Here is an 18,145-nt window from a genome sequence, read left to right on the forward strand (position 1 = left end):
CCTTCGGTGTTCCTTGTTTGGCCTAGCCTGGCCTAACTCACGCCCGAGTCGCTGTAGGGGAGTAGCGACACACTCGGCACACCTTCGGGAAACCTCGGAGATGGTGTTTTTTTTCCTTAAAAAAAAAAATACTGTTCGAATGCTCAGACGGCGCCTCGATCGGACAGCATTCGGAAACGCTCGGCTTTCGGGAATGTTCGGAAGGACTCGGGGGAGCTGTCGAATGAAAGGGTTTTTTCCGTCGTTCGGAAGCGATCCTCCAGTCTCTGTCCCCTCTCAACCAGTTCGGACATCGGCATCAGTTTAGAAGGGGTCGACATCTTTGTGCTACTAACTTACTCAGAAGCCGTGAGGGGGACTGGGAGCGCTTATTAGTTTTTCGTTCCCGACTTATCTGTCGTGGTAGCCATTTCAATGTATTTTTATATGTGCTATTTTTAATATAATAAATATAGCGATTTTCCTTAATAAGTAAAGTGACTCACCTAATAACCATGTATAAATCTATATCATCTCGAAATTTTGGATGTTCATTGTAGTACAGCTATGTCCAGATTCCGAAAAGGTCATTCAAAAGTGTTTTTTTTTAAAGTTTTTTTAAAAAAGCCAGACATTAAGAATACTGTTATCACTGCTGCACACTGGGTCAGCACCTTTTGCTTTGTGCCTTTAGCAGCTATATGGACAGGTCAGAATTCAACAGGTTAGTGTGGGAGGCAGTGATCAAACATACTTCACTTATGCCTACTGAGGGGCTTCCCCAACCTGATAGCTTCGAGATGTTGGAGAATACAACTCCCATCAACTTCAGCCAGCATAGCCAATGGTCAAGGGATGATGGGCTATAATATGTAGTTCAAAATATCTGGAGGGCACTGGGGTTGAGAAGGTTGTAGGATCTGGCAGAAGCCCCTCTAAGCCACGTGCCAGTGGTGGGTGGGTGGGTTCAAAAGCAAAAGTGGACAAAACAACAAATGTGAATTTTACCTTTGCGCACTAGGCTAATTTCTAGACACACTAAACCCTCTCTTGTCTCCCATCCATGGAAGCATCATTCCAGCCAGATAAAAACACTGAGGGAAGGTGCAAATCAGGTCCAGTGAGGGATGTAATTTAAAGAATAGGTGTTGCCTGATAGAGAGGGCCTGGAGGGGCACATTTGGACCCCGGGCCTCACGTTCCCCATCCCTGGTCTGTACTGACAAAAGCAACAGACTTGTGGCACCTTAAAGGCTAACGGATGCATTGTGGCTTCCGTCTCAATAAATCTGTTCGTCTTGAAGGCACAGGTCACCAACAGGGTGTCCATGGGTACACATGTGCCCACAGAGGCTTCTGTAGGGTGGTTTAACAATCAATCCCACTTCCCAGGGGACTCTGAGAATTGTAGTTCTGTGAGGGGAATAGGGGTATCCTGACAACTCTCAGCACCCTTAAACTATAGCTCCCAAGACTCATTGGGGCAAGCCATGTATGCTTAAAGTGTGTAATACTGCTTTAAATGTATAGTGCAGATGGGGCCTAGGTTTGCACTATATCGCTGTGATCTGTGACATTTGCTTCTCTAATAGTATCTTTATGATTTCTTTGCCAGACCAACACTCTGCTATCATTACTATGTACCTGTGTATTTTGTGCAATTCTGTAGTGAAGACTTGCATGTCTGATAGACATTTAGGAAAACAGAAAACTATCTTATACTGAGTCAGACCACTCGTCCATCTTAGTATTGTCTGTTACACTAATTAGCAGCAGCTCTCTAGGCTTTCAGGCCGGGATCTCTCTCAGAAGATGTCAGGGATTGAATCTGGGATTTTCAGCATTCAAAGCAGATACTCTACCACTGAGCCACAGCCAGCGGACTGGATTTTAATAATGTCACATTTTGCCCCTCTGTGAAACACAGGGAAACCAACTCACATAACTTTAGGAAGTCTGCTTCCTGTTAATTTTTTATTTTAGACATTAGGATGGTAACTAAAGCACAGCCACTTGCATCAATTATACTATTATATTACAATAATAGATTATAACTCCCACCAGCCCCCAAGAGTTGTGATCATACTATTTACAAATCTGATAATGTTCCTTTCCTCAATTCTTACATATTTAAAATGTGGACAAACAGTTCTTAAGTACCCAATGTGAAGAGGAAGTCCATTTAAAACAAACATTTCAGAAGTTGCGTAATGTGACTTTATATGTGTATGTTGGCAGAAGAACAGCATGATTACTGTATCTGGGTGTGGATTGGCAGAATAATCATGCTGATGTAATCCTGGAAAATTTGACACAGAAATATAAAAGTTAAGGAAATAAGTTGAGTTTTTTGAGGAACTGTGTCTATATTTTTAATGGTGGCTAATACTGAAATATGCCCAGTGTTGTTTGGCAAAGTTGCCATCTTCACCACAATAACAAAAAAAGAAAAGCAATTTTGAAGGTAAAACCTGCTTGCAGTGCAGTCCTATATATATTACTCAGATGTAAGCCTCAATAAGTTCAGCAGGGTTTAAGTAGGTAGAAGACTGCAGACCATATGTGATTAATATTCACCATCCAGACTTGGCTACCATGCATATAACTTACAACGATTATAACTTTTTAAAAAAAACTTCTTAGAATTATAGTCTGGGTTTTCCTACTAGACTTTTGAGTCAAAAATACAAATCAGAAAAGGCTGATTAAATAAATATTTGCTGATTAATCCTGAGTTTTAGTTGTTGAATATTTACCAGTTGCTGGAAATCACAGGAGGGGGAGAGTGCTCTTGTGCTCAGGTCCTGCTCGTGGGCTTCCGATAGGTATCTGGTTGGCCACTGTGAGAACAGGATGCTGGACTAAATGAGTCATTGGCCTGATCCAGCAGGGCTTTTCTTAGGTGTTTAATAATTAGTTAAATTAATGACGGCTGCAATCCTATACCTACTTACCTGGGAATGAGCCCCATTGAACTCAGAGAGACTGACTTCTGTCCTGAATAGGTTGTTGCTTTTTTAAATTGGATTTCTTACCTGCCCTTCATCATAAGGTCCAGATTACAGCAATATAAAAATATAGTATTAAAATCAGTCACTAGGATTGTAGTCTAATTTTTCCAGAGCTTTTTTTTCGACAAGATCGGCCACACAGGGCCTTCTCTCAATCCCGCCAACAAAAACAGCCAGATTGGCGGGTACAAGAGAGAGGGCATTCTCAGTGGCGGCCCCCACTCTTTGGAACTCCCTCCCACAAGATCTCCGGCATGCCTCTTCCCTAAATGTATTTCGGAAAGCCTTAAAGACCTGGCTTTTTCAGCAGGCCTTCGGGGTATCCGGGGAGGGTTAATCGATATAATTGTAATGCCTCCTACCCAGTTTTAATATTGTTGTTGTAGATCTATTGTTTTTATTGTATTACTGTATTTTATTAATTGTATTTTAATAATTTTGTAAGTCGTCTAGAGTGGCCATTGGCCAGATAGGCGACGAAGAAATTAAATTTATTATTATTATTATTTCTGTTATAGTACTGAAGCTATAAAATATATTCTCTGGGAAAGTCTGTTTCAGGGATAGGAAACCTGTCGCCTCCAGGTGGCGGTGGATTCCAACTCCAATGAGCCCCAGCCAAAGTGGCTAACAGTCATGGGAGTAGTAGTGGACAGGATCCTTGGAGAGGTGAGGCCCACTACATGTCTGTTAGACCCTTGCCCTTCCTGACTTATTAAAAGTGCCAGAGGGGGCCTGGCCGAGTGGGTGAAGGAAGTGCTCAATGCTTCCCTACAACAAGGCAGAGTTCCAATGTGCCTAAAGGAGGCAGTTGTAAGGCCTTTGCTGAAAAATCCCTCCCTGGACCCCTCTATTATGGATAATTATCGGCCAGTGTCTAATGTCCCATTTCTGGGCAAGGAAATAGTGCGTGTGGTGGCCTCCCAACTACAGGGATTCCTGGATGAAATGGATTATCTAGATCCATTTCAGTCTGGTTATGGGACGGAGATGGCTTTGGTCACCTTGGTAGATGACCTACACAGAGAACTGGACAGGGGGAGTGTGTCCCTGTTGGCTCTGTTGGACCTCTCAGTGGCTTTCGATACCATCGACCATGGTATCCTTCTGGGTCGCCTTACGGGGATGGGACTTGGGGGCACCATTTTACGATGGCTCCTTTCCTTCCTGGAGGGTCGAACCCAGAAGGTGGTGCTGGGAGATTCCTGTTCGACTCCTTGGCCGTTGGCCTGTGGGGTCCCTCAGGGTTCAGTTTTGTCCCCCATGCTATTTAATATCTACATGAAACCGCTGGGAGAGCTTGTCCGGAGGTTTCGGGTTCGGTGCCATCAGTATGCAGATGACACCCAACTCTACTTCTCCTTTCCACCTAACTCCAAGGAAGCTGTCTTGGTTTTAAACCGGTGTCTGTCATCAGTGGTGGACTGGATGAAGGCAAACAAATTGAAGCTTAATCCAGACAAGACAGAGGTGCTCCTGGTCAGTCAAAAGGCAAATCAGGGAATAAGGATTCAGCCTGTGCTGGATGGGATTACACTCCCCCTGAAGACGCAGGTTTGCAGTTTGGGTGTGCTCCTGGACTCAGTGTTAAATTTGGAGTCCCAGGTTTCTGCGGTGGCCAGGAATGCTTTTGCACAGTTAAGACTAGTGCGCCAACTGCACCCGTTCCTGGAGTCATCTGATCTGGCTATGGTGACACATGATTTGGTTACACCCCACTTAGACTACTGTAACGTGCTCTACGTGGGGCTGCCTTTGAAGACTGTTCGGAAACTTCAGTTGGTGCAACGAGCGCAGCCAGAATGTTAACTGGGGTTGGTTACAGGGACCATACAACTCCCCTGCTGCAACAGCTCCACTGGCTGCCAGTCTGTTTCTGGACACAATTCAAAGTGCTGGTTATGACCTATAAAGCCGTATATAGCTTAGGTCCGGGCTATTTGTCAGACCGTATCTCCCTATATGAACCTGCCCGGGCCCTAAGATCTTCAGGAGAGACCCTCCTCACAATCCCAACACCTTCACAAGTGTGACTGGTAAGGACATGAGATAGGGCCTTTTCGGTGGCTGCCCCTAGGCTCTGGAACTCCCTCCCTAGGGAGGCAAGAATGGCCTCCTCTGTGCAGTCCTTCCACTGACAGCTAAAGACTTTTTTCTTCCGGCAGGCCTTTGGAACTGAAGGTTTTAAGGGTAGTGACTGAAGAGAATGCTGTATGTTATTGTTTTACTTGTATGCTCCTAAACTGGGTTGCACTGTTTTAAGTGTATATCTAACTGGTTTTAACATCTTAATAGTTTAATCCTGTTTTAATGCTGATTTTATATGTTTATATGTTTTATATTTTTATAGGTTCTTAATGATATGTACTTATTTTTATCTGGAAGTTGCCTTGAGTTCCAGTTTGGAAAAAGGGCAGGGTATAAATAAAGATGATGATGATGATGATGATGATGATAATAATAGTCTTAACATTTGGAGGGCCACAGTTTCCCAGTCCTTGGCTCTATTACTGCTTGCCTTTTGATGGGCAGTGAAAATTTGTTTTTTCTGTACTTTTGGGCTGCGTGTTACCTCATGTGACACTTATTTGTAAACTTGTCTGAGATATTTGTATGCTGTGGATTTTTATTCTGGTTTTTAGTTAAGCTGGTTTTTTTTAAATAAATCATTATTTTATGCTTTTAGTGTTTTTTAGTGTTTTTGTTTGCTGCCCTGGGCTCCTTCTGGGACGAAGGGCGGGATATAAATGTATAAATTTAATAAACAACCACAACAATAATAGTTGTTTTTAATGAGATTGTATATTATTTTATTGTTAACTGCACTGAGTACTTTTGGCTAGAATATGTAGGACAGTATTTTTATTAGACCAGCTAAAATGTCACAAAATGGTGAGCAAGCTTTCAACCTCTCCAGAACTCTTCTCCGGGCAAGAACAGATGGGTTGGGGAGGAGAAAAAAGCTAAATTGGTTAAAGCAGTTCTACAGTAGAAGGTAGGAGGAGAGAAGTGTCACAGGAACAGCTGTTGCTCAGTCAGTGTAGTAGAGCTCTGCCTTGCTTGCACAAGGTCCCAGGTTCCATCCCCAGCATCTCCAGGTAGGTCTAAGAAATAAACCAGTCTGAAATCTTGGAGAACTTTGCCAGTCTTTGCAGACACTACTTAGCTAGACGGACTGATGGTCTGAATCAATATAAGGCGGCTTCCTATGTTCCTTTTTTCATACATAGGAAGGAGAATGCCATTTATAAGATAGGACCGGCTGTCGCCACTGTTTTAAAAGTATTTACATAAAAACATAAATATTTTCTTCACAAGTCAGGGAGTTTATAACACAGTAATCAGGTCTTTGATTTAGTTTGTGATTTACTGGTATCTGCAAAATACAGGATGCATATGCACCTATACATCCAGTTTGTTGCATATACAGTATACACTCTTGGAAGTTGTAGCTGGCTGCCATCTTTTCAACATGTGCACACTGTATGTGGTGTGCATTCAAGGATAAGTCACAGTCTGCATTTGGTTTTCATGCTTTTGGTACAGGAATATGTAATGCTTGTACCACCTTTATACAACAAGATCAAAATGGGCCAAATCCTGATCCTGTGCATTTTTATTTAGAAGTAAATTCCAGTGAGTTCAGTGAGGCTTCCTTCCAAGTAAGCGTGCACAGAATTGCAGTTAATTATCATGAGTATATATGCATGGGGCTGCAGCCATGTAGCCTGATCCTGTATATGTTTACATGGAAATCCACACAAGCTCTGCAAATGTTCTTTGAAAGCCTCCTCAGCACTCGTCAGTTGAAACGTCTCACGTGTACAAATACACCCAGCAGACTCAAGTTGTAATCCCTCTCTTGCCTTTTTTCACCTTTAGCGAGAATAGGCAGAAATGTACAGAAAGTTTAGTTAATGAGACCTGTCCGCCACAAAGGATTAGCAATAGCCCAGTCCTATTATATTTATCTGTTTATTATATTTAAATTCCACCTTTCCTCCAGGACCTCAAGGTGGAGTATAAACATGGTTTTCCTCCTCCCAATTTTATCCTCACAGCAACTCTGTAAGGTAGGTTAGGGTATGAGATAGTGACTGGCCCAAGTCATTCAGTTAACTTCATGCCCAGCGGGGATTTTATGCTTTAAAATTTGTTGTACACCACTGAGTTTTTAAATGAGGAACTGTCTATAAATATTATTATAAATTAACTAATAGGCAAAAAACCTTGCGGTTTAAGAATGTACCTATAGCCAACAGATATTTCTATCAAACCTTAAAAAGCAGGGAAATTGGGCAGCTATAGTAAATGCACCAGGGGAGCAGCAGACCTGACCTCCTCTCTTGTACTGCCTTACAAATTTGTCAAAATCCAAAATACAATTTGGGTTGGTCTTTCACAGTCCAATCCAGTTCCTGTGTAGCTTGGAAGAATTTGGTAACATGTGCCTCTGAGGATATGGTGAGAGGTGGCAACACCTGCCATCTCCAAGGGTGGAGAATTAAATTTTTGTATGTTTGTTGGTATTCTTCTTTTTGCTTCTTTTCTGTATTACTACTGTTTCTACAGATCATCTAACCTAGAAAATTATATTTATCTGTTCCGGGAAGGGTGACTTAGCCTGTGCCTGCTTTTGAGACGGGCTCCTGCCTCAAAAGAAGCTTATTCAGATATATCAGTCAGTTTTTTTTTTTTTTTGACTGATTAAACTTCTCCCGGGTAGGGAGAAACGAAGAGATTAACCTCAAAGCCTATTTTTGTTGGGACGACCAGATCTCATTAATTTATGGGACGAGGTCCAGCCGACGAAGGTGGGACGGATTTTCAACAACAAGCTCTATCTGATAAAGCGAACGTTCATCTTATCTTCTAAGAGAGAACGCACTAACAGGCAAGCACCCTTCTTTCTATATTTTTCTTTTACTTGACTTAAATTGTTGCTGTTTAAAAGAGATTTGCCAGATTGATCGGTTTTTGACATCTCACTGGGGAGCCATAACTTCTCTCTGCTACTCACTAATTAATAGCTTATCTCTGTTTTTGTTGCAAAAAGCTGTCCTGGATTTGCATTCTAAAGATATACACAGAAGAGGGATTTCTATTCCAGATTTTTATTTTGAAGAATATTATATTGTCTGAGACTACTCTCTTTTTGGTCTATTTTATTTTGACGAATCTGTTTCCTGACGACCGCCATTAATTGTTTCGATCCTGGGAACTGCATTTTGTTTACTTAAGCATGGAGAGATAAGGCTGTCTGCTCTGTTTATACTGTGATGTCACCAAGTTTGGAGTATTAACCCAATTGTTGCTGAAATAAGAAGTGGTTTTCCTATATTTTTCTTTTAAAATGGCAATTAAGAAAGTGGCTGAGAATCTGGAAATAACTATGTTTCAGAAAATAATGGATGAGATTGAGATAACGAAACAAAACCTGCGACAGGGTTGTAAGGAGCTGAAAATTGAATTGAGTAAAATGAAGCAGGAGATTAAAGATATAGGGGTCCCTGTGAGAGAGGTGACCCTGGAAGGGGTCCCTGTGAGAGAGGAGACCCCGGAGATTGGAACAAACGTGGAACAGGAAAAAGATTTGGAGTCTATGGACTTTAGAAACAAAATCTATTGTTTGGAGACACAGGAGATTAAAGACATAGGGGTCCTTGTGAGAGAGGAGACCCTGGAGACTGGAACAGGGGTCCCTGTGAGAGAGGAGACCCTGGAGACTGGAACAGGGGTCCCTGTGAGAGAGGAGATCCCGGAGATTGGAACAAACGTGGAACAGGAACAAGATTTGGAGTCTATGGACTTTAGAAATAAAATCTATTGTTTGGAACTCAATGTTATCTCTGAAGAAATTAATGAAGATTCTAGAGATAAAGTTATCAATGGCATGGATAATCTTCTGGACTGGAATGATGTGATGGAGCCCAATATAGAGAAAATCTATGGAATTAACTGCAGCCATGTGACAATGGAAAAACTTTCAAGAGATGACCCAGTGTATTTTGAAAAAAAGAACAGAGATATGATTTTACAGCAGTATTTCAGCAACCTATTCAGAATGGATGGCAAGAAAATATTTGGGATAGAGGTAATTCCCATCAGACTCTTACTATATGACTATGGCTTTGACAGCAAGATTATTATGGAATACTGATAATGGAAGATTGGATACTGAAATTACTGGACTTAACAAGACTACTGAAGATGGAAGATGGAAAATGGAACTAATAGGGATAATAGAACAATGGCTACTGAAATTACTGAACCTAACAGATTCTGATGTGATGGATTAATTGAAATGTTTATTTTGACTATGGTTATGACAATAAGATTATCATAATTAGTAATGAGATGGATTAATCGATATGCTTATCTGGAAAAAAAAATTGATAGATATATTTCTTAAAGAATTGAAACCTCTCTTTGACTTTTTGTGGAAAGAATAAAGTAATGTTTATGAGATTTGATGATTAAGTAAGATAACTACTGGAGGAAAGTGATTTTATAATATGACTTAAGAGACAGGATTGTTATATATTATAGACTTATAACTGATTTGATCTTTGACAAATGGGAAGTCAATATTTTACTCTTTATTTTTTTTTTCTTTTTTTCTTTTTGTTTAACTATTTTTGATTTTGTTTTTTGTCTTTGAATGTTTTATGATTTCGTCTTGTATGTTTTATGAAAATCTGAATAAAAATTATTGAAAAAAAAAAAAAAAAAGAAAATTATATTTATCTCATTATTCATCCTAGAAATCGGTGTCCAAATTATTTTTATTAATTTCAAAGCCTTTTTATTGGTCAATGTCATAAGAAGGTGAAGTTAACCTTTTTTGTTTCAAACTGGAGGTTATGCTCTATTTCTATTTTGGGCTCATTAACAGTTGAATCTGAAACTGCAATTTGATGTAAAATCATAGAATCATGGAATAGAGTTGGAAGGGGCCTATAAGGCCATCGAGTCCAACCCCCTGCTCAATGCAGGTATCCAAATCAAGGCATTCCCGATAGATGGCTGTCCAGCTGCCTCTTGAATGCCTCCAGTGTCAGAGAGCCCACTACCTCTCTAGGTAATTGGTTCCATTGTCGTATGGTTCTAACAGTTAGGAAGTTTTTACTGATGTCCAGTCGAAATCTGGCTTCCTGCAACTTGAGCCCATTATTCCGTGTCCTGCACTCTGGGACGATCGAGAAGAGATCCCGGCTCTCCTCTGTGTGGCAACCTTTTATTTATTTTATTTATTTATTATTTAATTTATATCCCGCCCTTCCTCCCAACAGGAGCCCAGGGCAGCAAACAAAAGCAGTAAAAACAATCTAAAATCACACAAAGTCAAGTCAAATGAAGATCTACAAAAGCAGAAATCATTAATAACATCAAACTGTATTCTTAAATCAACACATAAGTTTAATATGTCTTATTTAAACTAGATTAGCCAACAACTAGGTGGATTTTCATTATCTAAGCCATACTGTTGACTTTTCATGAACTGAGTTAGCCATCTCAAAAGAGACTTTATTTATTTATTTATTTATTTTATTAGATTTATATACCGCCCGACTAGCATTAGCTCTCTGGGTGGTGAACAACAGAATATAAAAATACAAAACATCTCAGATCTCACAGGTTATCTTCACAGTTCAATTCCCGAAATCTGAATCTGGACCATCTGGAGTCATGTGTTCTGGGTCTGTGCCTTTTTCTAAAATAGGAGGTGTTTTCCTGTGTTCCATTGTTAAACCATTGACTGATTTACTTGAACTCTGTAATGATGGCCAGGCATCTTTGTTATTACTGTTGGGTCTCTGTAGTGAAGCCACTTTGTTCTTGTTCTTGTCAACTATATTTGAAGACAGCTGGTACTTGAAGAGTGCTATCATGTCTCCCCTCTGTCTTCTCTTCACCAGGTTAAACATGCCCAGTTCTTTCAGTCTCTCCTCATAGGGCTTTGTTTCCAGTCCCCTGATCATCCTTGTTGCCCTCCTCTGAACCTGTTCCAGTTTGTCTGCATCCTTCTTGAAGTGCGGAGACCAGAACTGGACACAGTATTCAAGATGAGGCCTAACCAGTGCTGAATAGAGGGGAACAAATACTTCACGCAATTTGGAAACTATACTTCTGTTAAGAAGCCTAAAATAGCATTTGCCTTTTTTGCAGCCACATCACACTGTTGGATCATATCAGCTTGTGATCAACGACAATTCCAAGATCCTCCTTCAGATGGATTACAATATCTTGCTACTTAAACAATGACTCTAGCTGTTGGAAAAAACAAACTTGGCCTGCCCAAGATGCATGTTTTCAGCCTGCTATGCTTAAACTACTCCACTTAAGGAAAGGTGGACATGGTCAATTAAAAACATAGAGCACACCTAAAATTCTGCTAGAATATATTTTACCTCCCGCTGTTTTATCTTGTGTAAACTGAGACACTCATGTCCATTGGAAACTATTCTGCAGAACAGTCAGTGCCATTATTCCACAATTGTTTTTGGAGCTTTTTTTTAGTGTTGCAAAGTGTTGCTGTAGTTCACATATTCACAGAAACAGAAGCAAAAGATAATGATTTACTATAGGAAACTTCACTAAAATTGCAAAGTAAATCAAACATATTTAAAGTGACTATCTAAACAATATCAACTGTTTTAATATAGTTCCTTCCTCCCTGCTAAAACAAGATCAGCACAGCACATCTTGTTTCTGTTATTTGGGCTGACTGCAGGTGTTGCCACCACTCAACATATGCTTAGAGGCACATGTTACCAAATTCTTCCAAGCTACACAGCAAGTGGATTGGACTGTGAAAGACCAACCCAAATTGTATTTGTATTTTGACCAATTTGTAGGGCAGTACAATAGCTCAGAAAGGAGTTCAGGTCTCCTGCTTCTCTGGTGCATTCACTATAGCTGCCCAATTTCCCTGCTTTTTAAAGTTTGATAGAAATATCTATTGGCTGTAGGCACATTCTTAAACCACAAGGTTTTTTGCCTATTAGTGAATTTGCCTGCTTTTTAGTACGGGAGGTAAGAAATGGGATCCTGTGCAAGTTTTCTGAGAATGGATTGATCATTTGCATGCTTGAGTTCAGTGGGATTGACTCCCCTTCAATCATGCTTAGGATAGGTGAAACTGACCATAGGGGATGGGGAGGGGAGGAGGGGGGAGGGGAGCAGGCAGGAGGAGGAGGAGGAGGGCAGGTTTGATTATTTGCATATTTATTGAGTTTGGTGGGATTTACTCCCATGTGATCATGCTTAGGAGAGGTAAAACTGATCATGGGGAGGGAAGACTGTAGTGGGCAGAGGAGGAGGAAGAAGGAAGAGGGAAGGAGAGGAAGAAGGGAGGGGGAAGGAAGAGGAGAAGGAGGGGAAAGGCTGGTCTGATCATTTGTATACTTATTTTCAATGGGATTTACTCCTGTGCAATCATACTGAAAATGAAATGGACTGCTTTCAAGTCGATGCTGAGTTATGGCGACCCTATGAATAGGATTTTCATGGTAAATGGTATTCAGAGATGATTTTACCATTGCCTTCCTCTGAGGCTGAGAGGCAGTGACTGGCCTAAGGTCACCCAGTGAGCTTCATGGCTGTGTGGGGTTTGAACCCTGGTCTCCCAGGTCGTAGTCCAACACTGACTTGGGGGAACCACAGGAAGGTAGGAGGAGGGGAGGAGATTCAGTGGGCAGGCAGGCACTGGGCACAGGGGAAGCTCCTTTCCTTGCCAGAAGGAAAACATTGTGAACAATATCATTGCTTTTCAGTTTCCCCCACCTTTTTATTCTACACCAGGCACATGTAGCCTCCCACCCAAATTTAAACCAAAGCTGACCCTGGCCACATCCACACCAGATCTTTATTTCACTTTGGACAGCCATGGCTTCTCTCAAAGAATCCTGGGAAGTGTAGTTAGTGAAGGGTGCTGAGAGTTGCTAAAAGACACCCTGTTCCCCTCACAGACCTTCAATCAGAGTGGCTGACTGTTAAACCAGTCAGTGGAACAGGAGTCTCCTCTCAGCATCCTTCACAAACTACACTTCCCAGGATTCTTTGGGGGAACCCATGACTGTCTCAGTGAAATCAAAGTCTGATGTGGGTGTGTCCATCTGATTAGGCAAGCCAAGCAGCTGTGAGTCTGGCTTTAGGACACTGACAGTTGTTTCTTACTGAAACACTATCATTCAGTTCAATGCAAAATTTCTTAAATTAATTAAAAGTCAGCCAGGCATTTTAAAAACTTTTAAACTACAGAAGATAAGGTCAGAGTATGGGGCAAGGTCAGTAATAGGATTCCAGGTACTCTGTGAACATAGCTGATTTTTAATGAATTTCAACAGATTATGAGAACTCTGACAGAAAAAAAGTCCAAAAGGGCTCTGGAGTTTTTTTCCTCTGTTTTTAGACTTTGAACTCTATTCTCTCTGACTGTTTTGTGTATCACCATGAAAATTTAGAGGTTGGTTAAGCAAGCGTTTCTGAGTTCAGGAGTATAAGTTTTGTAAGGTTTTGTTTTGAAATGAGCTTATGGGAAGGATCAGAATGACATACGGGGGGTTTTTCAAAGTGCATATGAGACACACACCTACAGTGGCTCAAATCACTGACCAGAGTTGGCTAAGATGTAGACCTCCATATGTTAGACTACAATTCCCATCAGACCCAGCGAGCATGGTCAATGACGGGAGTTGTAGTCTAGCAACACCTGGAGGGCCACAGGTTAGCTCCCCCTGCCACACAGACCATGTTTCATTCTAATCCAAGGATGGGAAACCTGTGGCCTTTTAGATGTTGCTGAGCTACAGCTCGGATCACTCATCACCATTTGGCTATGCTGACCGGGGCTGATGGGAGTTGGAATCCAACAGCCGGGGGGGGGGTGGACAAATTAATCTCTCTCTCTCTCTCTCTCTCTCTCCCTCTCCGTGGAAAGAATGGATTGGTTAGGCTTGGCTTCTGCGTCACGACGCAGGAGCGCTCCGATGACGTCAGCGGCAAATCCTGTTGCCCGAATGTAAACACGTTGCTTGACTGGTTACCCCCCTCTTTTCCTCGCTCCGCTGACATCCGGGCCTTTTGCGAGGGGAACCCGTGCGAGCCCGGGGCAGGCGTTGGCAGTTGGGCAGAAACTCTGGGGACGAGGAGGAGGCGGAGCTCTGCAGGTGTGTATATGGCGGCGGCGCTGCTGTCCGCCCTGGTTGCCAGGTTTTCTCAGTCGGCGGCCGCCAGGTCGTACGGGCTCTTCTGTAAAGGGCTGACTCGGACCCTCCTAATCTTCTTCGACTTGGCCTGGAAGCTCCGCATCAACTTCCCGTATCTCTACATCGTGGCCTCCATGATGCTCAACGTCAGGCTACAGGTGACACATTTTTGGGTGTGTGTGTGTGTCAGGGAATTTGGACGTTTCAGGTAAAAAAAACAAGCGACTCTCAGCCTTTCCCTCATAGAAGGGGTGGAGGGTCAGTCCTCTCCGGGTTGTGGGTGAGTGAGTGTGGTTGCTTCAGTTTTGGTGGGTAGGTGGGTGTTTGTATACAAAGAAAAACAAACTAACCAATCTTGCATGTATTTTATGTACTCATTTTATTTATTTTATTTTAAAAAATTTAGGCTGCTTTTCTGGCCAAATGCCTGCCCAAAGTGGCTTACAATCAAAACAGCAGATAAAAATAATTCAAACTTCAAAAGTAGTACAAAAATTACTACTTTTTATGTTCTGTCTTTCCTCTAAGGAGATAAAGTCAACACCCATGGTTCTCACCTCACCGCTTGACTTCATTCTCTCAACAGCCCTGTGAAGTAGACTAGATTGAGAAATGACCTTTGGTGAATAGGACAAAGAGACTCTCTGTAGGCTCCTTCTTTCTTGGGTGTGTGTGTGGGTTAACCTGTGCCTGCTTGACTCAGTGTGCATGTGTACCAATAAATCTAGCACATACTTCATGTATTTTTATTAATTATATTTAAGTTCTCTAATTTGATCAACTTGCCCCTTCCTTTCTGTCTCTGCCAACATTCAAGAGAATTATTTAAAAACAGCTCCCCAATGGTATGTAACCCTGGTTTGATTGTCCCACATGTTTCAGTCAGGATCTTCTTTTTGTTGGCGGGGCTGCAGGGAAAGGATACTTATTTCCACAGGATGTGGGAATGTAAATATGTGCAGGGGTTTGGGAACTTAGGCTGCAATCCAGTACATGTCTACTCAGGAGTAAGATCCATTGGGTTCAATGGGACTTACTCCCAGGTAAGTGTAGATCATGAAAAACTCTGGAATGGTTTAAAAGAAATGGGTGTGCCACAGCATCAAATTGTCCAGATGCACAACCTATACTGTGGGCAAGAGGCTACTGTAAGAACAGAATAGGGAGAAACCGATTGGTTCCCAGTCGGAAAGGGTGTGAGATGGGTGCATTTTATCACCCTGTTTGTTTAATCTATATGCAGAACATATAATACGGAAAGCGGGATTAGACCAAGATGAAGGAAGTGTGAAAACTGGAGGGAGAAATATCAATAATTTAAGATAGGCAGACGAAACCAGTAATGACTTGAAACGAATACTGATGAAAGTTAAAGAGGAAAGCACAAAAGCAGGACTACAGCTGGGCATCAAGAAAACTAAAGTAATGACAACAGAAGAGTTATGTAACTTTACAATTGACAATGAGAACATTGAACTTGTCAAGGATTATCAATACCTTGGTACAGTCATTAACCAAACTGGAGACAATAGTCAAGAAATCAGAAGAAGGCTAGGACTGGGTTGGGCATCTATGAGAGAACTAGTAAAGGTCCTCAAATGCAGAGATGTATCACTGAACACTAAAGTCAGGATCATTCAGACCATGGTATTCCTATCTCTATGTATGGATGTGAAAGTTGGACAGTGAAAAAAGTGGATAAAAGAAAAATCAACTCATTTGAAATGTGGTGTTGGAGGAGAGCTTTGCGGATACCATGGACTGTGAAAAAGACAAATAATTGGGTGTTAGAACAAATTAAACCAGAACTACCATTAGAAGCTAAAATGACGAAACTGAGGTTATCATACTTTGGACACATCATGAGAAGACATTATTCGCTAGAAAAGATAATAACACTGGGAAAAACAGAAGGGAGTAGAAAAAGAGGAAGGCCAAACAGGAGATGGATTGATTCCATAAAGGAAGCCACAGCCCTGAACTTTCAAGATCTGAGCAGGGTGGTTCACAACAGATGGTGTTGGAGGTCACTGATTCATAGAGTTGCCATAAGTCGTAGTCGACTTGAAGGCACATAACAACAATAAATGTTGTAATTTCATTCGGTAGGATATTTTATTTTGAAACACTGAAACTCAAAATCAATTATTGTAAGGTGACATTAGTTTTATGTTGGAAAATGTTTGTTAGAAGCATAAAAAACTGCAACATGTTGCTTGCGTAAGTATTCAACCACCCCACATTGGTAGAGCCACCTTTTGCTACAATAACAGTTTTAAGTGTTTTGTGGTACGTATATACCAGCTTTGCATGCGGTGTTGGAGGGATTTTGGCCCATTCTTCTTGGCAGATTCTCTCCCAGTCATTCAGATTGGTTGGATGTCACTTTTGGACCGCAATTTTCAATGAGCGCCACATATTCTCAATGGGATTGAGATCAAGACTTTGACTGGGCCATTGTAGGACATTCCATTTTTTCTTCTTGCGCCACACCAATGTTGCTTTGGGATCATTGTCCTGCTGAAAAGTGAATTTTCTCCCAAGCTTCAGCTTTTTAGTGGACTGAGGCAGGTTCTCTTGCAGTATTTCCCTGTGTTTTCCTCCGTCCATTCTTCCTTCAATTTTAATTGAAGCATCCCCACAGCATAATGCTGCCACAGTAATACTTCACTGTAGGGATGGTGTGTCTTGAGGCATGGGCAATATTAGGTTTGCACCATAGCACTTTGGGTTTTGGCCAAAAAGCTCTGTCTTGGTCTCATCTGACCACAAAACCCTTTCCTGCATCGCAGCTGGGGCACTCTCATGCTTTCTGGCAAACTCTAGTTGTGCTTCCAGATGGTAATTTTGAGTAACAGCTCTTTCTTGCCTACCTTATTTGCTATCTTCATTGCTATGATTCTACACCTTATTGAGGGGAAACTTCCTACTGGTGTGGAAATCATATATTGAACAGATGGAAAGCTTTTTAATCTCAGTAGGCTGAAAGCAAAAAGTAAGGTAATGTCTGTCATAGAACTTTAATATGCCGATGATAATGTGGTCTCCACACATTCAGAGAAAGATCTTCAAACTATCCTAAATGTCTTTGCAGAAGCATATAGAAAGCTTGGGCTCTCACTTAATATTAAAAAATCCAGTGCTTCATCAACAAGTGCGAACTAGTCCCTCTGTAGCACTACCAATCCAGTAACGGTGTGATGCTGGAGAACATTGATCACTTCCCCTATCTTGGCAGCCATCTCTCTGTAAAAGCTCAACATCGTCTGAGCTCTGTGAGTGCCGCATTCTCCTGAATGAAGCGTAGAGTGTTTGAAGATTGGGATATTCGCAAGGAGACCAAAATGCTTATTTACAAAGCCATTGTACTACCAGCCTTACTGTACGCCTGAGAAACATGGACCATCTATAAACGCCACTCCCATCTTCTTGAAAGATTCCGTCAACGCTGCCTCTGGAATATTCTGCAAATTACTTGGGAAGACAGACGGACTAATGTCAGCATTTTGGAAGGAGCAAAGACTACCAGTGTTGAAACAATGATCCTTCAACATCAACTTTGCTGGACCAGCCATGTTGTTCGAATGCCTGATCACCGTCTTCCAAAGTAGCTGCTGTACTCCCAACTTAAGGATGGAAAACAGAATATTGGTGGACAGCAAAAGAGGTTTAAAGATGTTCTTAAAGTTAATCTAAAAAATTGTAACATGAACATCGAGAAGTGGGAAGTCTTGGCCCATGAACGTCCCAAATGCAGGTTGGCTATTATCAATGGTGCTGTGGACTTCGAAGAAGCATGAATACAGGGCGAATGGGACAAATGAGCCAAGCGGAAGGCACATCAAACAAATCCTCATCGCGACCGTCTTCCCTCAGGAAACCTATGTCCTCACTGGGAGGCTGTGTGGATCCAGAATTGGCCTCCACAGTCACTTACGGACCCAA

General features: G+C 41.6%; 1 protein-coding gene across 6 annotated transcripts in view; it reads left to right on the forward strand.

Moving 5' to 3' along the window:
* Window positions 1-13,921: 13,921 nt before the first annotated feature.
* Window positions 13,922-18,145, forward strand: part of LOC133371768 (small integral membrane protein 10-like protein 2A) — a 37,929-nt gene continuing 33,705 nt past the window's right edge. For 3 of the 6 annotated variants that reach the window (XM_061599533.1, XM_061599535.1, XM_061599534.1), the window contains exon 1: window positions 14,073-14,161. Coding sequence is in view for 3 of the 6 variants with exons in the window: in XM_061599537.1 (XP_061455521.1) it covers window positions 14,170-14,408 (239 nt within the window). In the remaining 3 variants the exon portion in view is untranslated. Of the gene's footprint in view, window positions 14,409-18,145 lie in introns of all 6 variants that reach the window. The other 3 variants (XM_061599537.1, XM_061599538.1, XM_061599536.1) reach the window with 3 other exon arrangements.

Source organism: Rhineura floridana, chromosome 17 (assembly GCF_030035675.1).
Source record: "Rhineura floridana isolate rRhiFlo1 chromosome 17, rRhiFlo1.hap2, whole genome shotgun sequence".
Lineage (NCBI taxonomy): Eukaryota > Metazoa > Chordata > Lepidosauria > Squamata > Rhineuridae > Rhineura > Rhineura floridana.